Consider the following 26430-nt stretch of genomic DNA (forward strand, 5'->3'; position numbering starts at 1 on the left):
GATGGGCTCCTGGCAGAGTCCAGTTCACCCCTGAATCGGTCATTCCTTCATCCTCAGTCCTTGCCTTTACCCACAGGGCGATCAGTCTAGTGGGGCAGATGGGTATCATGCCAGGCAGTGCTAGAATACAACATGAATGCATACAGAGATTACTAACCAGACCGTGAGATCCCTGAGAGCAGGAACCCAGTCATTTGGGTCTCCAGCACAGGCTGCTGCACACAGTGGGTCTGCAGGGAATAAAAGCTGGGTGGCAGTGCAGGAGAGGGGAGCACCTGGAAGGCCAAGCACTCATCTAGCATCACTAGGAGGCAGGGGCAGGGAGGGCATGCGAGGCCCTGGAACACGGGGTGGGCGGGGATAACGACTTGGGAGGCAGGGGGGGCTAGCCCTCCCCGGGTCTTCCTCGTCCCCCATTCCCCGGTGGCTCTGGGAGGTGCTCGACAGAGGTGGGCGCAGGCCTCTCCGGGGCCCCCGGGGTCTGTTGCTAGGGCTCCCCTCCTCCCCCAAGCCCTAGCCGCCTGGAGGCCATAACCCCAACCTTATTCGCTGGGCGGGGAGGGGCGGGGCCTGGCTTTGGTTGGCGGAGGTGGGGGGGCTGTTGCTATGGCGACCCTCCCCTGCCTTTCCCTCGGTTCCACTAACCGCCCATCCTGTAGCCGGGCTGTCGCGCCCCCGCTCCCCCCACCCCGGGCACCCAGCGCGCTCGCGCCGGGCCCGGGCACGCGCCCGCCCGCCAGTCCCGGGGGCGCGCACGGCTCTCCGGCTGCCTCTGCCCCGGGACCTGCCCGCGCCGACCCCCGAGCGACCGCGGGGCCGGTAGGGAGCCGAGGTGAGGCGGGTGCGGGCGGGGGGTGGGGGCCGGGCCAAGGGCAGGGGCGCGAGGCCGGGCCTTCCGCGTGCAGCGTTGCGTGCGGGCAGCCCTGGCTCCCGACTTCCAGCCCGCCACTCTCTCCGGGCCACCCGGAGCAAGCCCCGGGGCCTCAGTTTTCCCCTCTGCAGAGTGGGCCGGGCCCATAGACTCGCAGGGCCCACCCCAACACCCCCCCACCCCCGGCTCTGACAGTCCCTAAGCCGGAGCGGGGAGGAGGGCTAGGAAGGGGAGACCTCCATCCCACCCCACCTCTAAGCCCCTCCCCTCCGGAGGCCTGGAGATCCCTGGGAAGAGAACAGAAAGCCCCTTGCCCCACTTCCAGACTTTGCACAGCCGGCTGATGTAGTTTTCGGGGGACAACCCCCCCCCCCCGTGGCCTTGGCCGTGAACTTGACCTCCTGGCTGAGATTTGGCTTAGAGAGGCACCCCCACGGGGGGGGGGAGCGGAGTGAGGGAGGGGACCTGGAGACCGTGGGACCGGTCCCTTGGCAGCCTGTGGTCAGTTTCCCCATCTGCAAAAACCGATCCCTCGCAGCTCGTGGCCGTTTTAAGTTTCCGGAGTCAGGTGGGACGAGCCTGTGGAGTTTCATAAGGCAAGCCCGGGGTGATGGAAGTGAATCGAGCTGCTTTTGCATCCTCGAGCCTGGCACTGGCTTTGGGTCTGCCCTTTCCTTTACGCCCCCCAGCAGTCAGTCGGTAAACATTTGGTAAGGGCCGACTTTGTGCCGAGCACTGTGCCAAGCACGCGCTGGGGACAACCAAGAAAAGCCAAAGAGTACGGTCCCTGCCCTCCAGGAACTCACAATCCAATAAACCGTCCCCTTTCAGCCTAACCAGCCACACCCCAACTGAAGCCCGTCTGGACGCCTCCCTCCCGCATTTGAAAGGGTGATCACTCGTAGCTCTCGGGTTGCTTTAATGTCTTGGTGCCTAGATTTCAACTCCCCCCAAAGTAGGGATGTGTGGGGGTGGGGAAGTAGCCCATCCATATGAGAACTGTGTCATTCATAGTAACTTCTCAGATATAAGTACGCATCTCCACGGCTCCTTCCTAAACCTAAGGGGGTACACCGGTCTGGATTGAGAGAATATCTGGGGAGAGCGGAGGGAACAGAGGTACTTAAATAAAAGAGGCGTTGAGTAAATTCTATTAAAACGGGGGAGGGGGAACTGACTCTCCTTGACACCAAGCAGCGTGTGGCCCAGAAAAAAAGGGCGAGATTGGGTTTCCTGCCACTCCACTGAGATTCACACCAGCCATCCCGCTCATGAACAAACGTTTAGTGGAGCCCCCTGCTTTCTGAAGGCTCCCCGTTGGAGCTGGGCACTGGCTGCCTGACTCCGCCTACCTTCCTAACGTGCCTGGTACCTGCATGCTCCTTTCTTTGGAGTTTCTCCTGTTCCGAGCACACTTTTCCTCCCTTTTTTTCCTGCCACTCCCGGTCTCCCACTGGTAACTCAAGAGCTGTCTCTCTCCTTGCAAGGAGCTGGAGAATCTTTGCCAGCAATCCGGAATCCTCCTTAATGCATGCAACACGCTTATCTCCTCCGAGGCCCTCCGAGGCCCGCCTACCTCCTGCTCACCCAAAGCACACGACAGACACACACAGAATCCCTTCCAGCTCGAACCCGGCTCTAAACTTTTCCATGAGACCCAGGGTCTCTTTAAGAACCGGGCACGCCCTCTCCGCCTGCTGTTGTCACCGCACACGTGAATCCCGGGGAACCAGGAAGCTGGAGCCGGCTGAAATGAACACATCTGTTTGGGAGGAGTGACCCGTGCTGGAGGCCTACCGGGGTGGTGGGGGGAGGAATGGACGGGCTTTCAGCCTGAGCGTTGTCCCCGCATTATCTGAGCCGGCCGCCGCCTGGGTGATTAAGTCTGAGCCTCGGATGTGCCGACCTGGCGTTTTGTCCGGTCTGGGCAGAAGCAGGGCCACTTCCCTCTTTGGTAAGAGCGGGGAAAAGAACAGCAGAAGAGACCCCCGGATGGGAAGGGGGCGTTTGTTTCAGGGGTGATTGAAACTATCCCAGAAAGGAGAGATTTCGGCGGCTCGAAAGGACGAGTGCAGGGGACCCTTTAACACCGGACACCAAAAACCCCAAACAAAACAAGGAACAGCCCCAAGCTGGTGTTGAGTCGAGGGGGTTTTTGAGGATGTTTTTGCCTTCTGTTCTTCCTGTGGGCCCCAGCAGAGGAGGGTCGTGCGTCTAGAACAGGGAAGGGGGCTTCCTCTTATAGATGAGGAAACTCAAGCCTAGAGTTATTGATTAATATTAAGTGATTAATCCAAGGTCACACAGGTTGCAAATGTGAGAGGTGGGATTTGAACCCTGCTCTTCCTACTCTTTGAGGGAACCCCATTCCCCTCCCACCCCTCCGAGGGCCAGATATAGCTGGGAGGGAGCCATCCTGTAGCAAGAATGGCTTCAAAAAACCAACCCAGTGGAGGTGTTTGGGCCCGTTTGCCCATTGCCTAAGTGGCCCCAGGTCGTGGGGATGTGGCTTAACCCTGTGCATTGTGTTGTCCTCCTTGCAGCTCTGGAGGTGTGCGTTGGCCCCCGCTGGGTGGCAGAGACCATGAACTATTAGTTTTTCCTGATTTTTCGGTGAGTAACTACAAAGCCACCAAGGATTTTTTTTTCCTTGGTATCGAGTTGTCTCTTTTCTGATGTCCCCGGTGACTGGCACACACACTCTCATTCTGCAGGAAGTGCAGGGCTGCCTTGGACCTGGAGGGAGGGGAGCCCAGGAGGCTAGAACAAGATTGGGGTAAAGAGGAACCAATGGCTTCAGGGGGCCTGAAGCGGTGAGGAGCCAATCAGGGATGACTGTGGGTTAGCCACCCACAGAAACCTAGAGAGTGGCCTGAGGGAGGTCCTTGGAGGGGAAAGGAAGCTGCTGGGGAGACCTCAGAAACACAGTTCTTTGAAGTTTTTGCAAAATGGTTGCTGAGGGGAAGGGGCTTTCTGGAAGCATCACAAGTAGTAGGCTTGAGGCATAGCCCGGGCAGGGGCTGAAAGGAAGGGCCAAAACCAAAGGAAGTTAAGATCGACCGAGAACATGAATGGAGAAATGTGGTTGCATGAAGTTAAGAGGGTGGTGTTCTAAGACCAAATTAGGCTTGTATTTTGGGTTTTGTAGCCTCGTAGAAAGTACCCTGGAGTTGGGAGACTGGGGTTTGAATCCCCCTGTGCTACCTTGGGGACCTTGGTTGACCCGCTAATCCTCTGGGCCTCCCTCACCCCCCTCATTTCCTAAAAATGAGGGGTCTGCATGAGTTCATTTCCAGATTCCCTTTTAGTCCTCAATCCCACCCTACGCCTGTTAGGACACTTTCCTGATCACACCCCAGTGGGTGTCAGGAGGCAGAGCAGATGTACTCATTGGTGTTTTACAGATGGGTAAATGGAGCCCCACAATAGTGGTGATTCATGCAGCAACTCTTACTACCAAGAGCTGGGACTTGAACCCAAGCCTTCTTTATCCCAAGGCCTGTATTTTTTTTTCCCCAATGCTGCTCTCTTTAATTATATAATTTAAAATCTCAAGAAGTTAGACCTTGCTAGCCAAGTTTTCCAAATGCCTTCAGTTTTGCCTCTTTCAGCACCAAAATTTTTTAAAAATCGAACAATTTTAACCATCTGTCTAAAGCATATTATTTTCATGCAGGCCTTCTTAAACCAGTCATGTCAAATTCATACAAACAGAGCCACAAAGCTGTGCATTAGGATCCCTGCAGGCTATATGTTGACTTAGAAAACCACATATTAACGTTATATATTTTATTAACATTAATTAATGATATATATGATATATTATCAATATATGTTAATATAGTGACGTTATGATGAGATAATTAACCTTATGTATCTATTATATTTTTATTTATTGTGTCAAATGTTTCCCAATTACATTTTAATCTAGTTCAGGAGGGGGGGAAGAGGGAAGTGTTATGAGCAGCAAGGGCCTGGCATGTTTGACCCCATTGTCTTAAACCAGGAGAGGACAACTTGTGGCCTTGAGGCCACATGGGGCTTTCTAGGTCCTTGGGTTCGGCCTTTTGACCAAGTCCAAGTTTTACAGAACAGATCCTTTTATTAAAGGGATTTGTTCTGTGAAGTTTGGATTCAGTTGGAGGGCCAAACTTGATGACCTAGAGGGCCACCTGTGGCCCAAAGGTCGAAGGTTCCCCACCCCCACCTTAAAGAATGACTCTAAATTCCTTGGGGGAAGGAAGGTGTAGTAGAGTCATTGTATTCCTGTAGCACTGGACCCTCCTTGCATGTGATAGGCACCCAGTAAATGTTTGTCACACTGTGTATTTAGTATTTGATCCTAACTTTTATTGATTACTTAAGGTCATTGTAACATAATTTTTTTTTTTTGCTTTGTGCTGTGATAATGTGACATCTTCCAGGCCTCGTAGAAAGTGCCCTGGATTCAGAGAGTTGGAAGACCTCTTAGGGGTGGCTGAAACCTGTTGTCCTGAATTTGCTAGCTTAGATTTTACTGGGCTTTTTATGGTCTTCCATCAGCTTTTTTTGTTTTTCTGTGTCCTCCCCTGGCAAGCTATTACTTTTGTCAGTGTGTTTGCTGCAACCACCTTCTGATTTCCTGCTTTCCAATTTATCTTGGGCTCAAAAACCAGATAGTGAAGCTTGTTTGAACCATATGTAAAAGAAGAGGAAATAGGCTATTGAATATTCCCTTTTTTTCTCTCTTCTTCCTTTGTGGCTGTTTTCTAGAGTTGAGAGTCCTGGAAAGTTGAGCTGCAGATAAGTAAAGTATTAGCATCATAATTAGAGCTTCAGAAAGATTTTTCTCTGGGGTTTTGTGTCTCCTGGCATCCTTGTTATTAATAGGTATCTGGGTCTTTGCCTTGCCTCCCTAGGTCCTCTTCTGACTACGGCAGCCCTGAATGTTACTGACCAAAGGACTTGGGAAGGGGGATTTGAGAGTCACAGACTGGTAGAGCTGATGGGGTCCTTGGAGATCATCCAGTCCCACCCCCTTCTTTACAGAAGGAGAAGCTGAGATTCAGAGAGATGGGAAGGAGGGGAGAGGGGTTTGCCCACCGTCTCATGGGTAGGAGGTGGTAGAGCTGAGGCCCATCACTCAGATCTTCTTTTTGCAGGACTGCCATCCTGGCCTGGCTGTGGGAAGGGCATGTAGTTGCCCAAATCCCTGTGGGTTCTAGCCTTGCTCAGGGCAGTGCTGTCACTTGACTGGGTGTTGGGTTTCCCTCTCTTAAGCTGATCCTACTACCCTCCTTGTGATTCGGGTTTAAGATGATGTGATGACACTCTGGCCTTCAGTGCCAGTTTGCTTTCAGAGCCTCAATGATTGTGTGATTAAGAAATAAAGAGGCTTGTGGCTTCTGTCATCCTTTGTTGCTGCCTTCTAGGTCATCTGGCCAGCAGTAAACATTCCTGGCCCCTCCCCCTCCTCCTGGCTCATAGCTTCCAGTGGAGGGACCTAAGGACTGTGGCTCCCACAGAGTCAGGGAGGCCACATCTGCCTGGACTGGAGGCTGGAGTGAAGGGCACTGCCATCCCTCACCTCACTCACCTTCCCTCTGGCCCTTTCTTCTCCTACAGCATCTCTCGGGGAGTGGAGGGCCCAGAAGCCATGTCTGAACTACTGCTCCTGGGCCTGATTGCGGCCCTGGTGCTGACCCTTCTGCTGACCTTGCTGGGTTTCGCTGTGTATTCTGGGCTGCTGGAGGATGTGGTAGTGAGTTCAGGCTCTCCCCCAATCCGGAACATCACACTGGCTTACAAGTTCCACGTGGGCCCTTACAAGGAGTCAGGCCGGTTATTCACGGAGAGCTGCAGCATCTCTCCACGCCTTAGTTCCATTGGGGTCTACTATGACAACCCTCACACGGTAAGTGGCGATCTGGGGGAGGTGCTGGGTTTGGGGGGTCCTGCTCCTTCCTGGGCCCAGGGGTTGGTTTTGCTGGACTGCTTTGAGGGCCAGTTTGAGCATAGGGCTTTGCTGGGTCGTGCTTTTCCTCTTTTGCTACTATAGCAAGAGGCCTCCATCATGGGTTTGAGATTCTGCCCACCCCCCAGCTTCACCTGGGCTAGGCCTTTAATGGCCAGGCCCTTCAGCCTCCTCTAAGAGCTGGCTCACACATATTTCTGGTGCTCTTCCCATCCACAACTCCCTACCTGCACCCATACTTTGCTCTCAGCCTAACTCTCCATTGCCCTGTCTCCAGGTGTCTGCCCAGCTGTCGATATGTACTGGAATTTATACTGTTTCCGTGTTCCCTCTCTTACTTTTGTACCTTCTTCCCTTTTCTGGGCTCAGTCTTCCGGGCATAGGGATGAGCTGGTGTGGGCTGGGGGTGGAAGCTTGAAGTGCAGGCCTTTATCAGAATCCTTCCATTCTGACTGCCTTCTCCCCCAGCCCCTCAAGCCTTATGATGTTCCTTTCCACAGCCTTTCTCATACCACTCTCACCTCTCTCCTTGGGTCTCAAGTGGCCCTGTTGAGAGCAAAGTTGGCCAGGTAGTGGGATGAGCCAAGTCGCCCTTGATGCCTGGGATACCCGACTGGCTGAGCAGCATCGCTGCCCTGGGGCTGGCCAGCAGGCCACCCGGCTTTCCGTAGGCGTCTGGCTGGCTTGGAGTCCTGGGGAGTGAGTCAGGGCTCTCCACTGTGGCCTTCGTGGCATGGGGAGGTACAGCCCACAGCCTGGTGTGCTGGCATCTCAGGGCTTTCAGCCCAGCGGGCAGGGCTCCTCAGCTTCTTTGCTCCCCAACCCCATCTCAGTCTATTCTTTCCCCACACCCAGAGTTGGCTCTGGGCCTAGGATTTGGAATTCCCAGCTCAGGTTTCCACCTCTGATGGGTGGGCATGGACTTGGCAGACTTCGGTGGCTCCATCTGTTCTGCTCACTAAGCTTTACCTCTTCAGTGCCTGGGCCAGGCTTCCCTTGTGCTCAGGAGATCAGCAGGAAACTCCATGACGCTAGGGTCCCTACCCCCTCCACCCGGATGGAGTAGGTAGTCGAGCAGAGGGACAGTTGAGCAATCCACCTTACCAGCAGCCACCTACTCTGCCTAGCTCCCATTCATCTAGCACCTGGCCCAGGTCAGGCCCCAGGCCCAAGGCGACTTCAGCCCCAAATAGAGCCTCTTCTGCCAAAACAGAGGGGGTGGAGGGAAGAGAGCCTGCCTAATGTTAGCCCACTTAGTCTGCTGAAACTTCACATCCAGGCAGAGGAAGAAAAAGCTGCTTTTGGGGACTTGAAGTGCGACCTGGGGGACCCCATCGAGAATTGAAGCTTCTCTGCCAGTCAGGGTCAAGGTTATAGACAGTCCGAGCCATTGATGTGCAGGTTCCTATGGCCCAGATGTAAATGATCTCACAAAGTCTTCTAATACAGCATGGCCCCTAACGTACCCCAGACAGATGCCCAAAGTCATGAAGACCCTGGGAAAGGAGCCTGTAGGGTGTCTACAGGGTACAGTATGAGACTTCTTTTGTTGATGGGGTTGGACAGATCCCTGTCACCAGACCCTATTGGATTCCCTGAGTGGCACAGGGAAAAAATGGTGTTCTTCTGAAACTTCTACTTTTGTGAAGGGGGGGGGGGAGATGGGGTTTGAGGCCAAGTATGGCCGTGTGACTCAGTTCTTTAGCTTAGGGGAGAGAAGCCAGGCTCTTCTCCTTTCTTTCTTTCTCTACTGCACCCTTACCTCACCTTGGCCTGCCTCATGTGTGCCCCCGCATCCCCTGCTCCAGTCCTCCCAAGAGCTTGGACAAACTTGTGCCTTGGGACTGGTTCTCTGGCCTTGGCTTTTGCCCACTCCCATGTATGGAAAGGTAGAAGAGAACTATTTTAGGCCATCTCTGGACTGGGGTGGCTTTTATTCTCCTTTCCCCTTGCTGGGCCTTCCCCACCAAAAAAAAAAGAAGTCCCACTGGCCAAGTTTTAGTTTGAGGCTTGGGAAGTTCACTCTCTGTGATCACAGCTCCTCCTGTCTCAGGAGGGGACATTGCAGGAAGCACCTGTGTCCTTATTCTACATCATGGCTACTCTTGTGCCCAGGATACCTGGTCCCCACCCACTGAGGGAGCGGAGCATTACCTCTGGGGGTGACCTCAGCACCCCAGACACTTCCCTGGAGGATCCCTGGCCGTTCAGAGCTCAGGAGGGAGTCAGCACAAGAGCTGACCTCTGACTTGGTCCAGAGTGCTTTATGTCCCCTCTCTCACTTCCACCACTGGGAGAGGTGGTGCTCCACGTGGTATCGTCCTTCCTGCTCCCTCACTGAGGATCTGGAGTCTTAGAAATGGGGCAATGGGGAATGACTTGCCTGTGGCTACCCAAGTATTGAAGGTAAGATTGGAAGTCGGTTACCTCCAGCTCCAGCCTTCCTTCTACTGCCCCTTAGAGGTGATCACAACTATGAAGGCAAGCATTATCTGTGCTTGGATCGGCTCCTGTTCAGTTAATGACCAAGTGTGTGCCTTGATTGGGCCACGGAGACAGTTAAAAGCCCTAAAGACGTCGGGCCACCCTGGCTCCCAGACCCTCTCTGATCCATCTGGGACATAGCAGGGACTTCCCAGCCTTCCATTCAGGGATGTGGCCACAGGCCTGGCATCCAGGGACCGCCTGTGCCGCTGAGCAGAAGGAGTTCCCTAGACCAGGGTCATCTCTACCAGAAATAACCTTCCTAGTGTCCAGGACCAATGTGAAGTCAATAGACACCCTTCTTAGAGTCGTGTTATTGAACAATTATAGGAAATACTAAATTTTAGTTTTAAAAATTAGTGAAAATAAAGGTTTAATTTTTTTTTCCCATCCAAGTTCTGGGTCCTCCTGAAATCTGTCTAGGTGGTCTATGGACCCCAGGTTAAGAACCCCTGAACTAGACCCTTAACAAGCCCATTCTTTTTGTTTAGCCATCTCTCTCTGTCTCTGTCTCTGTCTCTCTCTCCCCTCCCCCCACCTCTTCCAGTGCTGAGACTGTCTCAGCAGAGTGGGTTAGCCTGCTGTTAGGTTGGGAGTAGGTAGGTAGCCAGGCTAGATGTCTTGCAGTATTTCTGGAAGGATTGAGAAATGCCTCTGTTGCAGAAGGAAGGGCTTCCGGAGAGAATGATGCCTAATGGCCTGGGCTCCCAGCCTCCTGGCCTAGAATTGAGCTCCTCGATGAGCCTGGCCTCAGTGAGGATGTGAGGCCAAGCTGCTCCCCATTCTCAGGTTCCCACAGACTCCACCTACCTCTCCCCTCTCCCTCCCACTTAGAGGTGGCAAAGGAAGGCAGACACACCCAGCGCTTTTATGTGGCACTGAGAGGCTCGACAGCCTTTAGTCATTAGCCTGGGGTGGGGGGGGAAGGGGGAAACTGAGACCCAGAGTGGCTATGGTGAGTCTCCTAAATAGGAGTGGAATGTGGCAGGTGAGGGCTGTGCCCCCGCCCTCTCGTTTTTAAAGAAAATAGATGCTTTATTTGTCTGTGGGTAGGAAACCTTCTTGTACTCAGCCACATTTCCCTGGGTGAAGCAGGCTGTCGCTCAGTCATGTGTGTGACGGGGACTTGGCTGAGCATGAATTCTGGGAGTCACCTTGCTCTCCACTCTCATCCATCGGGGACTCAGGACTCTTTCCCCTCTTCCCTCAAGTGACCCTTCACTAATCCATGGCCTTTCAGGATGGAGGAGGGCCATTGGGCCCCTGAGGGCACTAGGGAGAGTCTGGGAGGAGCCCCCAAATCGATCTGGCCATCTTTCCCCGAGCCCTCGGGCTTTGTGGTCTGCCAGCCAAGGCCTCTTCTAAATGACTTCAGAGTATGGTGTAGGAAGAGGAGGGTGAGCTGCTGCCTGGAAAAGCTGAGGAGGGACAAGCTAGAACCCGTCGAAAACTAGGTGCTACCCGTACCAAAAGGGAAGGGAACACACATTTCTGAAGCACCTACTGTGTGTCAGGCAAGCACTTGATGCACACTGTTTCGTTCCGTCCTTTTAAGGTAGGTGCCATTATCCCCATTTTGCAGAGGGAGTTTAAATGACATGCCCAGGTCATACGGCTGATAAATATCTGAGACTAGATTTGAACTCGGGTCTTCTGGACTCAGGGCCCAAGAAGCTGCCTAACAAAACCTAAAAAACCTAGCCATAGGCAGTAGCTGCTAAACATGGTGAGGAGAGCACAGTGGGACCCAGGGCTCTGGCCTCAGCAGGCTCAGTCCCAGACGAGTCTAGCCCGGCCTCAGACTAGGATGGGATTCTCTCCACCCCCTTCCTTCCCTTTTTCCTCCCACACCTGTATCCACCCACCCCTTCCATCCCACTCCCTTACCCCTGAGCCAAGGGCTGAGGGGACCCGTGGCTGCTAGATGACTGTCTGGGACGTGTGCAAGCTTCCTGGATGGAGAAGCCCCACTGAATCGAGGCAGGCAAGGTCTGGAGAGGCCCTAGCTCAGCTTACCTCACCTCCCAGGCCAGAGGCGGGGTTTGGCTTCATCACGGCTCTGTTTACGTGTCTGCCACCTGGGCCCTGACCCCGCTTTGGGCCGCCCCACCAGCTTCCTGCTTCTGCTGGCTTCCTCCCATCTTTCCCCCGTGGGGATCTGAGGTGGCCAAGTTGGTCTCACCTTAGAGGGCACCTCCTCTCCCTGGATCCTGGCAGTAGCGGGGTCAGGGAGCCAGAAGAGAAGCTGCCTTCGTTTGGGTTTGAATTGGATGATTTCCTTAAGCAAGCTGAACTACCTCTCTGGGCCTCTTTCCCCACTAATGTAGTAAGGACACTTTCTAGGCTGTAGAGTATCCTTCCCCAGGCATGGATTATAGGGGCTTTTAGATCCACAGGGGAAGTAGCATGCATGCCCTTCTGTTAATTAAAGCTAGTTAAGGATCTGGCCTACCTCTCTCTGCCCATTTTCCTTCAATGAAAGACAATGACTCTTCAGGGCCTTGAGTGGATGAGCTGGTGTTTCATAATCTCAGGGCCCTGATCCCACCTCCTTAACCTGGGGGGGTGTCCTCTTATTTCTTGGAGATGCTTAGAACATCACCTTTGATCTTTCCAGAGACCCAATGGTGCCTGGAAGGCGTATGTAGTTTGGGGGGAGGGAAGGGAATTTTTCATAGCAAATAGCTTTGTGTTCGTGACTTTGGAACAAATGAAGGGTAATAATTCACAGTATAGTGTTTTCACATTTACAAATCAGTGCAAGTAGGTACTCCAGGTATTATTTTCACTGTATCTTATGCAGAGGAGGCACTAGATGTTATCAAATTAAATTTTATTTAAAATTTCGATTCAGAGCAGTTTAAGTGTGACTTACAGTCACATGGATAATAAGAGTTGGAATTTGAAGCTAGGTCTTCGTGACTCCAAATTCTGTCCCCTTTCCACTACACACAGGGGTGGGGAACCTGAAGTTTGGATTCAGTCAGAGGGCCACACTCAAGGACCTAGAGGGACACATGTGGCCTCGAGGCCACAGGCTCCCTCACTGTCAATGTAGGCTGTGCTCAGCTCAGGTAGGCCAGTATCATCTCCTTGGGATGACAGTGCTTTGCTGAAAGACTTGTGAAGTCATTTCAAACTTGGCAGATGTCTGTTGAGTGCGGCCCAGGTATGTAGTACCTTGGACGTAGGAGATATTTCATAACTGTTTATTGAATTGTTGACCTGGGCTATTGAGGTAACCTTCTGGAGGGTCTCCCCACTCCAGGCTGTCTTCCACCCAGCTGTCAGACCTTCCTGAAGCACAGGTCTCCCCATCATCCCCTATTCAACAAACTCCCGTGGCTTCCTGCCACCTTTAGGATCAAATATCCATCCTCCACTTGGCATTCACTGGCCCCTTCTTGCCTTTCCAGTCCCTCATACCTTGGGACCCCCCACCCTGTGACTTCCTGGCTGTTCCTTGACTCCCCTTCTCCTGACTTAAGCAGTTTCACCAGCTGGTCCCCCAAGCCTGACATCTCTGCCTCTTCATCTCCTTTTCCTGGCTCCCCTGGCTTCCTTCATGTCTCATCTAAAATCCCATCTTCTGCAAGAAGCCTTTCCTAGGCCTTAATCTTAGTGTCTTCCCTCCGAGACTACCCCCAATTTATCTTGTATACATCTTGGGCTGCTAGGAGGCGAAGTGGATAGGATAGAGCACCCCACTGGCCCTGGAGTCAGTCATCTTCCTGAGTTCAAATCCAGCCTCGGACACTTACCAGCTGTGTGACTCTGGGTAACTCACTTCACCCTGTAGTTTTGTCATCTGTAAAATGAGCTGGAGAAGGAAATGGCAAACCACTGCAGAATGTTTGCCAAGAAAACCCCAAATGGGGCCATGAAGAGTCAGATACAACTCAACAACAACAAACAACCATGTCTTGTTTGTGTATAGTTGTTGGCATGTTGCCTCCCCCATTAGGCTGTGAGCTTCTCCATTCCCAGCACCTAGCACAGTGCCTGGTACCCCTCCGTCCTTCTTGGGGGATCTTTCTGGAACTTGGCCTCAATGGTGGTGGGGAGGGAAAAGAAAAGGAAGTGGGCCCAGAGATTCCTATCCTGGAGCCGGATAGCCGTTGAATAAATAACATCTGGTGAGATGTGCTTGGGTCATAAGGCCTGTCCATTGAGGTTGGGCTTAGCTCCCCTGGGACTGCCAGCCCTCTTGGATCTTGGCCCACCTGAGTTCACCCCGTCAACCTACCAAGAGGACATTGGGTCCTTCCCTGGGCAGAAGGCTTGTTTTTTGGTACATTAAACCTCTTAGCCAATAACCTGGTCTTTTAGGAGGGGCCTTTAAATCATTATCTAGAGAGTAGTTTAGGGGACAGTGTACATGAGGCCCTTGAACAAACCTGGCAGGAGGGGATGAGCCCTTCCTTAGTTTCCTTTCTCAAGGAGTAGGGCTGATCCTCGGAGATCTGAATTCACACCCTTCCAGTTTGGTAGGGATCCTCCTGCCCTTAACCTCCTTTCCAGGAATCAATGAATGAATGAAAAAAAAGAAGGAAAAAGCATTTATTAAGTACTTACTGTGTGCTAAGGGGCAGTGCTCAGGATACCGTTGGGGAATTCCTTAGCCCAGAGATCCTAAAATCCTCCTGGAGAGGCATTCCTCCCCCAAAGGCTAATAGATGAAAAGTTTAATTAGCATCTGCTGATGGGTAATTGCCAGGTGGCTAGCTACTTTTAAGAGCAGGAGATAGCACACTTAGATGGGCTTTTACACAGCTTTAAGGCAGATGACAGAGTATCCTCCACTCAGGCCAGGCTGCTCAGCTGCTTTCCCGATTTGGGAGGTAGGTTGTTGAGTCATTGGGGGTGGGGGCGGGGAGGGAAGAGAACATCTTACCTTTGGAGTAAGCCACAAGCAGGTCTGTTCCTGTTTCCTTGTAGTTAATCTCCTCAGACGTCTTGGTGGAATCAGAAGTCTCTGTTACATCTCGGAATATTTAGAAGGGACCTGAGAGGAGCCTTCTTTTGAGGTAGAAACAGCAAGGCCCTGCAGGCTTCATTTCTTTGACCTCCAAGGTTAGGATTTTTGGGGAGATGTCTCCCCCAAACTCATAGCACACAGGATTTGTACCTTTCCTCTATAATACAAATACACGTGCAAAGCCTTCCAGGAGTTTATTGACATTTTAGTGAAGATAAGGGGCACATTAGTCCAGAAAATTATTGGGAAGATGAGGGGGGTCACAGGGGAAAGGATCGTCACCCCATCCTGGGACAGTAGCAGCACTGGTTTGATCTTGGTTCATGGAGCTTCCTTCTAATTCTAGCAGAAATTCAGGCAAATGCCCTTGGGTGGCTTCCTTAGACCTGAGATCTTTAAGCGCTGAATGCCCTTTCTTTGGAAGGAAGAAATCTATTCCAACTTGGCTGAGGACCCAGCTGGGTGTACAAACATTTGCCTTTGCCTCTGCCCTGAGGGGCAGTCTTTTTCCCTGGCTTGTTGCCCCATTCTCTGGGGGAGAAGGGCGAGAAGGGCGTCCAGCTGCTGAGACTTAATGCCCCTAAACCACGTTGGACATTGAGTTTGGGGATGGTTGGGGGTGGGGTGGAGGGATAGGGAAGTTTGTCACCGGAGGAAACCAGCTGATCTCTCTCCTTGGTGCCAAATTAAGTCCGAACCAGGAGCAAAAAGGGGTAGTTACCTGCTACTGCCTTCCAGGGCCTTCAAGGCCCTGACAGACTATTATTGTTTGAGCTCCTTGGCGGCTTTTCATTTCCTGGAGGGCATGTTTCCCCGAAGCTGCTGCTAGGCTGGGCCTGCTCCTGGCCGCTAAGGAGATGGCCAAGCATTTGTCCAAGATTCCTGGAGGACCCACTTGCCCAGCTGAGAAACAAATTGGAGGGTGACCGATCTCACTTGTAATGTCCCTGGTGTGGCCTCTTCTGAGAAACTGAGGTGCCCAGAAAGGTTGGGATTTACCCATCTTGCAGATTTCTAGGAAGCCAGGCATTCTGTCCCCACACTTGCCCCTCTCGAGCTGCGAGCTGCGGCCCCTGCCAAGGATAGGATTTGTCCCGAGGCTTCCTAGGAGCTCTTCCCCATTCTGTCTAGGGCAGCGCTTAGCCTAGTGCCTGCCACATAGTAATTCATTAATAAATGCTTGTTGATCCATAGATGAAGGAGTGGGAGGGGGGAATATCCTCTCCCTAGAGGGCCATGCCTCTCAGACTTGGAAAAAGCCGTCGGGATAGTCGTTTAGTAGATTTGAGCACCGAGCAAGCAGGGCTCAGAGCCTCTGAATGGAGGCATTTGTTGTGGGCCTCTGAAGCCTAGAGGTCTGTACCAGGGCAGCACAAAGATCTGGGTGCTTTCCCGGTGGGGCCAGAAGGTGGGGAGGCCGCATGTTTGGCTGGGAAGGAGCAGGCGCTCCCTCTAGTGGCCGCGGTTCTGAATGCAGGGCCCTGTCAGGTCATCTGGACCAGAGCAGGCAAATTCATCTAATCCAGCCCTCTGGGGAAAATACCGCAGAGAGGGAGAAATGACTCGTCTGAGGTCACACTGGGAGATTAATGGCAGGGAACCCCAGGACCAGAACGGACACCTCCCAGCTAGCTGCCAAGGTGCTGCCCTGGCAGGGTCAAGGTTGCTACTCACTGCGTGGTAGAGCCCAGAAGCAAAGTTATCATCCAGATATCTAGAGATCTGCAAGACAGAGGCCTCAAGGAGGGTTGTGGCTCCAGGAGCGGAGGGGTGGATGGGCACTGCAGAAGAAGGGATGGCAGGCCTTGGGAAGAGACTGGGTATTGGGGCAAAGTGTGGGCAAGTTGGGGCTAAGACCAAGGTTAGGGGAGGACAGTTTAGGGCAGGGGTGGGGAACCTGTGGCCTCGAGGCTGCGTGTGGCCCTCTGGGTCCTCAAGTGCGGCCCTTTGACTGATTCCTAACTTCACAGAACAAATCCTTTTATTAATGGGATAGGGCATAGACGGCTCCGCTGTGGGCCATCCAAGGGAAGACCCCTGTAAATTATAGAAAAACCTGGGCTCTGGTGGATGGGAGTTGTGAGGACTGGAGCTCCCTGCCCTGCCCAGGATAGTTAAGAGTCTGAGGCTGCCATAGTGACAAGAAATGGAGGATAGAGTTGGGGAGGGTGCAGAGCAGCGCCCCCAAAATCAGAGCCTGAGGGAATAGTTGAGGAGGGTTGAAGACTGTTCCGTGTCATGGAAGGCCTTGGAGCTGAAGCATGGTGACTTGTTAGGAATGTTAGAGGAGATCGCTGTTCCGAAGTCCCTTTAGGCTTCGAGATTTTGTGAAGTGGGCACATGGGATCCCTAAAGCCAGGGCCGGAGAACTAGTAAAGTGGCCTGCTCCTCCTGAGGTCTCTTGGCTCTGGCCCCCAGATGATCTCGGTGAAGATAGGGATTGGTGCCAGGAGGCAGAAAGTGAACCACAGAACAGAAAGCATGGGGGGAAGAGAAGGCTCCCAGGTTTGCCCAGGAAGAGGAGATGAACTATGGATCAGCTATTAGAAAGGAGCTGAATCACACCATCTGTACGGTCCTCACATCAGAGAGGAAGGAGCTGGAAGTGAGGTTGAAGTTGGGGACACAAGAGAAGGAAAAATGAGGGGTCCTGGAGGACCCAACATGAAGGGCTCGTGATTGCTTGGTGCCCCTAGAGAAATCTTTCTGGAGGCTGAAGAAAGACCTAAGTTTTGGAGATTCTCAGACTTTAAAGTGGTGACCCTTGATCTGAACAGATGGCTTTGTTTTGAGAGCCTTCTTGCCCACCTCCGTCCGTGTGATGGAGTCTGTTATTGTCTCCTGCCCGGTGCTACCTGCTTCCCTTGCCTTCTCTCAGGATGCCAACCTGGGCTGTTCCAATCTCCGAAGGGTACCCAGATTCCATTTCCTCCTCAATTCCTCCTTTTCCTATTGGGCTCAGAGGATGAACCACTGGCTGTATATAAAACATTCTGAACCCCTTCAAGGAGCTTGGGCGTAGGAGGTTGAGGGAGGTAATACGAATCTTTCTGTGGGCTGTCGGTCAGCTCAGGCTTCCTATCCCATCCGCAGGCCTGTCTGTCGCCTTGGGGTGGCAGCATAGTAACATCCCTTCTGAGCTGTTGTCAGGGAGGAAGAGCCGAGAGAGGTCGGCTCCTGCCTGTTTCTGCGTCCTCGTCCTTGCTTTGTGCTGTTTCTGATCTGATCCTCAATGTTATGTGCCCCCACATAATCCCAGTCCAGGATGGTGTCCAGGTTGGGGAAGTAGTTGTCTCTTTACTGATGCTGGGAAATCAGGATAGTTTCCTCATCCATAAACTGGGGTTAGAGACAACTGGTTGGCCCAGTGGATAGAGCCCTGGGCCTGGAGTCAAGAAGACCTGAGTTCAGATCTAACCTAAGATGCTTAGCTAGCTGTGTGAGCTGGGGCAGATTGCTAAAAGTCTCTGCCTCAGTTTGCTCAGCTGTATAATGGGGGGTGGTAATAATAGCAGCCACCCCTAAGTTGTTGTGAAAATCAAATGAGAGAATATTTATAAAGTACCTAGTACAGTCCCTGACGAAGCAGGTGCTTAATAAATGCACGCTTCCTTCCTTCCTAGGAGGCGCCAACGGAAGCTTATATGTAAAGCACTTTGCAGACCCTAGATCACAATACGCACGTCAGCTATTACTATTATTGTGATGGCCTGCTCATCTCTTGGTTGGCTACTGTGGTCTTCCTGTCTGTGACCAGGACCCCTCCCTGCCTGGAACACCAGACCTGACGCCTTGCTTGCTTTCTGCCTCTCCACAGGTTCCTCCGGAGAAGTGCCGCTGTGCCGTGGGCAGCATCCTGAGCGAGGGTGAAGAGTCACCCTCCCCCGAGCTCATCCGCCTTTACCAGAAGTTTGGCTTCAAGATCTTCTCCTTCCCAGCCCCCAGCCACGTGGTGACAGCCGTCTTCCCTTACACCACATCGCTCTCCATCCATCTGGCTGCCCACAGGGTCCATCCTGCCCTGGACACCTATATCAAGGTGAGGCCTAAGCCCAAGCTCAGCCTTTATTGCTCTCTCTGGCCCTCTGTTGCCAGGCTTGAGACCTCAGGTACAGAGTGGCAGACCTCAGGTAAGTTTGAGGGAACAAGGTCGCCAAGTAGAGAACATGGGTGAGGAGAGTTATCCCTTCGGCCCTTGGCTCTCAGCTGCTGACAGATTACATACAGTGCTGGCATCCTGGGGGTGGGGCAGCTAGGTGGTGCCATTGTTCGTAGAGTGCCTGGCAGGGAGTCAGGAAGATGAATCTTGAGTTCAAATCCAGCCTCAGACACTCACTAGCTGTGTGACCCTGGGCAAGTCACTTAACCCTGTTTACCTCAGTTTCCTTATATGTAAAGTGAGCTGGAGAAAGAAATGGCAAATCACTCCAGTATCTTTGCCAAGAAAACCCCAAAAGGTGTCACAAAGAGTCGGTCAGGACTGAAATGACTGAAAAACAACCGGGGGGTGGGGGTTGACAGTGCCGAATGAACACTGTAGGGTTGGAACCTCAAGAGCTACCCCACTGAGAGACTAAGCATCAGCCAAGGATCTCAATAGGCAATGGTGACACTTCGTCGGAAAGGCTCGCCCTGGTTCCCTGGCATCTAGCACGTATTGGACCCCCTTCAGCTCTGAAGGATCCTGGGTCCTCCCTGGCCCCTGGGCCATTTTCCCTTCCCAAACAGGCAGATCCAAAAAGGGTTAGCCTGCCTGAGAGGGCAGCCTTTAAAGTTCTCCCCTCCTCTCCCACCAGCCTCACCAAAAGCCTGTGTCTGTGTGGGATGCCAGTCCCTGACCATGGGAAGCTCCAGCCCCTCTGAAGTCAGCACTATGGGCAGGCATAGGGGATAGCCAGCTGTGCCCTGTCTCTTCTCCCTTATTCTTTTTGTGCCCTGGGCGACGTGATTCCTGGGGTTAGCTTAGGAGCACGTAGTAAGAACCCAAATGGCCTTTGGGGATGGTCGAGCTACACCAGCCTAGAGCTGTCAGGAGTCCAGGCTCTACCAGAGGGAAGGTCGCGGTAGCCATTGAAGGTAGGGCTGGGGACAAGTGTGAGTGCATAATGGAGTAGGGGGGAGGCGATTTGATTGGCAGGCCAGGGTTTCTCCTAAGTATCAGGTTTTTAAGACATTATTTTTACATGCATTTATCGTTTCTCCCTCCTAGTGCCCCTCCCTCATAACAATCATGCATAGTCCAGCAGAACAAATTCCTGCTCCGGCCATGTCCCAAAACTCCGCATTTTAAAATCCGTCCTTCCTGGCAGGAGGAATGTGGCGTATTTCATCCTCAGTGGTTTAGCCTGAAGTCTGAAATGGCTCGTTTTGTGATTTCTTATAGCACATTAATATTCCAACAGTCAGTAGTCGGAACTCATTAAGTACTGAGGGTCGAGGACACAGATTTGAGGGTGGAGGAGAGGGCCGGAGGAAGAGGTACTTGACCGGACGTGGTGAAAAAGTGAGAGTAATTCCAAAGTAGTTCAGCCAGTTGAGAAAATGAGGAAATGTCTGAGCTGGGATTTTTCCTTAAATGGAGGTTTGGAGTTCATGGCCTCACCCTCCAGTCAGAAGGCCGGAGGGTGGGGATGAGGTGGCGTCCCGAGGCTGATGAAGAGGTTATCCCAGGAATGAGCTTCCCGGGGCACCCTGGGGAAGTCAGACATGGCTCACAGTAATGTTCTGTCACGCCCACACGGCACAATTTGTTTAGCCACCCCCCAATAGATGGGTGCCACCTTAATTTTCAGTTTGGGGCTGCTAACCAAAAGGGCTACTATAAATATTTTTGGTCCATATAGGTCTTTTTCCTCTTTTATCTCTTTGGAGTATAGGCCTTTGGTGTTGTTCAGTCATTTCAGTCATGTCCAACTCTTTGTGACTCCATTTGGGGTTTTCTTGGCAAAGATAGTGGAGTGGTTTGCCATTTCCTTCTCCAGTTCATTTTACAGATGAGGGACTGAGGAAAAGAGGATTAAAGCGATTTGCCCCGGGGTCACATAACTAGTGTTTGAGATCGGATTTGAACTCAGGTCCCCAGACTCCAGGGCTGCCCTCCCTCCCCTGTACCACCTAGCTGCCTGGAGTCTAGGCCTAGTGGTGGAATAGCCGGGTCAGGGGATAGGTACTTTAATCGATTTGGGGGGGTAGCTCCAAAGTGCTTTCTGGAATGACTGGACCAATCACAGCTTCACCAGCAGTGTGTGGACGTCCCGTTTTTCCCAAAGCCCCTCCCACATTGTCACCTTCCTCTTCTGTCATCTTTGCTAATCTAATGGGTGTGAGGTGAAACCTCAGAGTTAAGCATCAGGTGTTTAACTGGAAGCAGTTTGGAACATCTTCCAGAACGTGGCGTGGGGAAGAAGGCGGCCGTTGGCGTTGGTCTCCTCTTGTGACGAGCCAGAGCAGCCGGCTTGTCCTTGGGGGTGCTGGCCTCTTGGGATAACAAGCTCTGAGCAGCCTTAGCTCTCTGTATCATGGTTTTTTACCAGCCAGAGGAGGGGGCGTGGATGATAGGCTGACCAGTGAAGCTGCCTTCCTGTCTGTCACCAGAAACTCCCACCACAGACCCCTTTCCTTTCGGCCAGTACCTGGGGGCCCAAATTTAATTCACATTAATAGTCCTTTGTCATCACCTGGAGCTGGACAGAAGGTATTTGTCTGCATTTTCTCACCTCCATTCTCAGTGTTCCTTAGACCCTTCTCTAAGGAGAAGCCCTTTCTAGGGTGGCCAGGCCAGGTTGGTAGAAGGGGGTTTCCCCCAGCCCCCACCTCTGCCCTGACCCGGTGACACCGCACTTGCTTATGGGTTCCCTGTGGTGCTGGAGCTTTGAGGGCAGTTCTCACCTAGACCCACTCCCAGCCAGGGTCTTTCCTATGGATGCTGCATGTCTGAAGGTGCAGTCTGCTGTCCGGCAGGAGGAAGTTGATTTAGGAGTGCAGGCCTTGTGTGAAAGTGTGTGAAAGCGCGTCCAAGCGCCAAAGCCTTTCCCTGGATCCTGGTGTCTGGTTTTTAGACACTTTTGTTCATATTTCCCTACCTCTCAAGAGTATTTTAGGTACTGTTATCACTTCTTTGGAAGCTCTTACTCCCCTCCTCTTCCCACCCCCACCCCCAAGGGAACCAAAGGCCCACTAGGGTGAGAAGGCCCCGCTGGAGATGAAAAATAGGTAGTCCTGATCCTTGAGTCCCGGGGCTCTCGGCCTCCCATGGTATGTGGACACAAATGGAGTATCTCGGGGAGGGTGCGAGTCTTCCCACTGACCAGTTAAGGTTGTTCTGATGCACCCTTCCCCTCTTCCGCCTCCTTGGGACATCATTTCTGTCATCTCCCCACCCCAGAGGGGTGCTTCCTGAGCCTTCCTTCAGATTCAGGAACCCTACGGGAGGAGTCGGTGTAGGTGGGACTGACTTCCAAGGTCTTGGAGTGTCTCTGTCCCTGCCCTTTGTGAAAGGACAGCCTCCAGAGGCAGAGCTGTAAGAATTTGTGGAGCTTGGTTCCAATCCCAGCCCCATCCCTTTCTTTCGCCTCCCCAACCCCCACTGTGGATACAGGGAGAGGAGTGCAGTAATGAGGTGCTCCGGGCCCTTTGGAGCCTGCTGCTCCTTTGGTCCTTCCTGGGTGCGCACCCCCATCCGTGCGTGCCTCCTCTCTGGGCCGCTAGCTCCATCCGAGCTTTCTTGATCTGAGCCTGAAGACGCTGATGAGTTTGCCGTGACTTGACAGCAACCTGCCGGTTTTCCATTTTAAAAGAGACTAACAGTCTGGGGGAGTCCTGTTAAGTGGAGAAAATGGAGGAGAGGACAGAAGACTGAGGAGAAGGTGGAGGTAGTAGTCCTGACAGTAGATAGAAGGAACCAAGGGAAGGGGACAGCAACTGTCCCTCAGGAGAGTGTTTGGGCCCTGGAATCCCCCAGGGCTTGGCTGGGAGCAGCCTGGCTATCTGACAAAGAACCCTGGCCATCCCTGGAAGGATCTCCAGAGGACTGCGTTTAGCCAGTTCCCGGTTTGTGGGTTCCACACCACCGGGCCCCCACCCCCAGGCCTCACTCACCAGTCTTCTTGCCCAAGAAGCTGGGGCCCCTCTTGTGTCTTCAGGCTGTTTAGGTGCTAGGCCTTGAGCCTCCTTCTTCCTTGTAAGCCCCTGAGGGCTTGAGGAATGAAACACCTTGTCTGCCAGGTGAGGAAAGATATGAGTCACCCTGCTCCTGGTCAGGAAGGAGTCCCATCTCCTCTCTGCTTCCCTGCACACCCTCCTTACCAGCCTCCTTGGCCCGCTGCCTGGCCCCAGGACCTGGCGTCCCCTCTCTGCCTCAAAACAAAGGCACCCTCCCCTCCGTCACCTCTCTGAGACTTCAGGACTCAGCTCGGTGCCCCTTCTTCTGGAAAACCTTTCCCATTCCTCTCCTCAAGTCATGCGGTATTTAATGCCTGTTTATAAGCTGTTGTCTTCTAATAGAATAGAAGTGCCTTCTGGGCAAGAACTGTTTGTCACTTTGGGCTTTTTATCTGATCTTTGCCTGTAATGAGGGCTTAGTGAATTCTGGCTTGTTAAAGAAGAGGAAACAGAGAGGCCGGGGCTTCTCCCGGCCTGGCCTCAGCGTGCAGGCTTAGTCCTCCCTCCGTGTGATTGCCTGTTCTCAGAGGTGAATCCAGAGCCATCCTGCCTGTTGTGCCAGGGCGAAGGGCAGGGCTTCTCCCTGGCATGCTCCTCCTGGCCTTTGTCTTTGTTCAGTTACTGTTCAGTCGTGCATCTTTGTGACCCCATTTGGGGTTTCTTGGCAAAGATCCTGAAGTGGTTTGCCATTTTCTTCTCCAGCTCATTTTACAGATGAGGAAACTGAGGCAAGCAGGATTAAAGTGACTTGCCCAGGGTCTTAGAGATGGTAAGTGAGGCCTATTTGAACTTATGAAGATGACTCCAGGCCCAGCACTCTATCTGCCTTTGCCACCTAGCTGGGCCCTGGACAGTAAAGAGTTAGAGGCATCCTTATCAGCCCATAGTTGGCTTCCAGCTGATTAAAGCCATTACCTCCCAAGTCCCAGGGTATGAACCATGTAGAGTTAACATCTGCTCAGAAGCTCCAGGACAGAGGAGGTTCTGTCATTGTCCAGGCATCGAGGGCCTTGCTAGGGTAGAGTTGATGAGACTCAGTGTAGCATGAGTAACCAAAGAAATTAAGACCAGTAGGGTCCCCTCCTGTCCCCATCCCCTGGCCCGTTGCTAGCTTGTTAAGGGAGGTAGCATCTGCCAAGGTCACAGAAAGCAGCTGCTCCTCTCTCATTCCAAGGCTCAGTTCCCAGAACTCCCCGCCGCCCCCCCATCCTTGGATGTGCTCATTTTTGTCTCTCTTACCTGGCAGTGCTACCCTCCCCTGCTAGGCAAGTTTGGTATTAGACGGGAGAGAGAGAGAGTTTCTCACTTAGATGATCCAACTTCAGTTTATTGAATGACAGATAGACACGCCCTGTGGGCATAATTATACCAGGTAGCTACAACTTGCAGGTACACGTCCCTGCTGCCTGGCGGCTCTCCATCTCGGTCCATGAAGTGAAGCCACACGTATAACCGTGTCTGAAAGGTTGGTCACATGCAGACAAATAGTCTGACCGCTGGATGGCCCACAGCTATTGGGTGTCTTTTACATTGACCCACTGTCTGTGGGTTTTATGCCAGGTGAGCTAGGGAAGGTGGCTGCTCCAGTCTGGGATAAACAAACCTCCCTCCCTTCTGAGTACAACTATCATGAGGAGGTGAGATAAGGTTAAAGATAGGGTAGAATTCCTTGGAAGTCTACTGGTATTCATTAGTCACTCCAGCTATCTCTGCCTGCGTGTCCTTCCTCCTCTGGGTGAAAGGCGGGTGATCTGATTGGATCGGATTACCCTGTGGTCCTGGCACAGAGAACGAGCATGGGCAACCAAGAGTATGGCTAGTAATCAGCCCAGCAGGGAGCATGGGCATGAGACCCATATTGGGCCAGGCTGGTACAGAGGGAAGTAGGCAAAGAGGGATGCCTACTTGGCATCTGTCCTTGGTCCAGGTCCAGGTTCCTCACTCTCTTCTCTTCCCCAATACTCAGACGGCCTTGGGACCTCCTTAAATACCCCATGGCACTATGTTGTTCAGTTTTTTCAGAGCCAAGTAGCTGACCCTCCTGAACTCACTTGTTTTTTGATGCATTCAGGTGAATGATCAGTGAACACTTCCTGTGTGCATTGTTCTGTACCTGTGCTGAGAGAAATCTCTGTCCTTAGGGATTCCATACTGTAGCAAAGAAGTAAGATACAGATGCATATAATTCCAGCAAGAGGCAGAATGCAACAAGGGCCCAAAGAGAGACACAGACAAAGTTCTTTGGGCAATCCAAGGACAGAGAGACTGTTTCTGCCTAGAAGAGAAGTCTTCATGGAGTAGGCAGCATTTGAATCATCTTAAACAAGGGTCAGCTCTCCAGCTGAAGATGGGTGGAGATCCTAGGCCTCAGGAAAAGTGACAGCAAAGGCAGGGAGGTGTGGAACATGTGTGAGGAACGAATGACTGATGATGGGAGACAAGGCTGGAAAAGAACCTTGAATGCCAACCTCGGGAGTCTGGGCTTTATTTGATAGGTCAGAGAGAGCCATTGGAAGATTGGGGGTGAGGTAATGGTACAGGGAAAGCTGTGTGTGTCAGAGGAGGAGAGACAAAAAGTCTAACTGGACTGAAGGTCCAGTTTGGAAGCTGGTAGATAGTCTGGGTAATATGGGACAAGAGTTGGTAGAGAGTTAGGGTTAGAGTTAAGCTGTAACCTTCCATGCTCAGAGACTCATCTGTCAAAAAGCAAAGTCTAGGTTGCCGTCATCTCTTCTTTCACCCCATCTCACACGATGAGGAAGCCTTACTTCTTACCATCTCAAACCCCACTGCCTGCCTGCTCAAAGTCCATCCCATCTCCTCCAGTAAACTGCTCCTCTCTGTCATTCCCACCCTCTCACTTAATATCAGTCTCTCCCCATCCACTGGTTCCCTCCCTACTGCCTACACACATGCCCATGTCTCCCCCATCCTGGAAAAACACTCCCTTGATCCTTCCACCCTTGCTAATTATCATCTTATGTGTCCTTACCCTTTGTAGCTAAACCCCTCCCTAGGGAGGTGCCTCCCCTCACTCTCCTCCCACTGTCATCTTAACCCTTTCCAGTCCACCTTCTGACCTCATCATTCCACTGAAGCTGCTCTCTCTGAAGTTAACAATAATCTCATAGTTGTCAAATCCATTGGCCTTTTCTCAGTCCTCATTTTCCTTGACTTTTCTGCAGCTTCTGACGCTGTGGATCACTCTTCTCCTGGATCCTCTCTTCTCTCTAGGTTTTCAGGTCACTGCTCTCTCCTGGTCCTCCTCCTACCGATCTGACTGTTCCTTCTCTGTCTCCTTTGCTGGATCCTCCTCCAGATCACACCCTCTAACTGAGGGTGTCCCTCAGGTTTCTAATCTGGGCCCTCTTCTCTTCTCCCTCTATGTTACTTCGCTTGGTGATCTCATCAGCTCCCATGGATTTAATTACCATCTCCATATGGATGATTCTCACATCTACCTATCCTGCCCCAAACTCTCTGCTGACCTCCAATCTCACCTCTAACTGCTTTTCACATGTCTCCAAGTGGGTGTCCAGGTGACATCTGAAACTAAACATGTCCAAATAGAACTAATTATCATTATCTCTCTACCCCGTCCTGCCTTCCCTATTACTGTAGAAGGCACCACCATCTTCGAAGTCCTTAGGTTCCCAACCTCGGAGTCATCCTGGAGTCCTCACTGTCTCTCGCTGACCTTATCCAAGCTGCCGATTTCCCCTTTGCAGCATCTCTTGAATACACCCCCTTCTCTTCTCTGCCACTGATACCGCTCTGGTGCAGGCCCTTATCACCTCGTGCAGTAGCTGCAGGAGGGTCTGCCTGCCTCAAGCCTCTGCCGTCCACCCATCCTCCATTCAGCCACCAAAGTATTTTCCTAAAGCAGGGTCAAATCACGTCACTCCCCTACTCAGCAAACTCCAGTGGCTCCCTGTTACTTCCAGAGTCAAATACAAAATGCTCTGGCATTCAAAGCCCTCCGTT

At 52.4% G+C, this 26430-nt stretch overlaps 1 protein-coding gene across 4 annotated transcripts in view; it reads left to right on the forward strand.

Moving 5' to 3' along the window:
- The first annotated feature begins 733 nt into the window (after positions 1 to 733).
- The window catches only part of TEX264 (testis expressed 264, ER-phagy receptor), a 40755-nt gene continuing 15058 nt past the window's right edge, over positions 734 to 26430 (forward strand). The window contains exons 1-4 of one of the 4 annotated variants that reach the window (XM_036738854.1): positions 739 to 832; positions 3415 to 3484; positions 6476 to 6764; positions 18104 to 18325. In XM_036738854.1, coding sequence (XP_036594749.1) covers positions 6507 to 6764; positions 18104 to 18325 — 480 coding nt within the window. In that variant the 5' untranslated portion in view covers positions 739 to 832; positions 3415 to 3484; positions 6476 to 6506. Of the gene's footprint in view, positions 833 to 2586; positions 2826 to 3414; positions 3485 to 6475; positions 6765 to 18103; positions 18326 to 26430 lie in introns of those variants that run through there. The other 3 variants (XM_036738853.1, XM_036738856.1, XM_036738855.1) reach the window with 3 other exon arrangements.

This window comes from Trichosurus vulpecula, chromosome 9 (genome assembly GCF_011100635.1).
Source record: "Trichosurus vulpecula isolate mTriVul1 chromosome 9, mTriVul1.pri, whole genome shotgun sequence".
In the NCBI taxonomy this organism is placed as follows: domain Eukaryota; kingdom Metazoa; phylum Chordata; class Mammalia; order Diprotodontia; family Phalangeridae; genus Trichosurus; species Trichosurus vulpecula.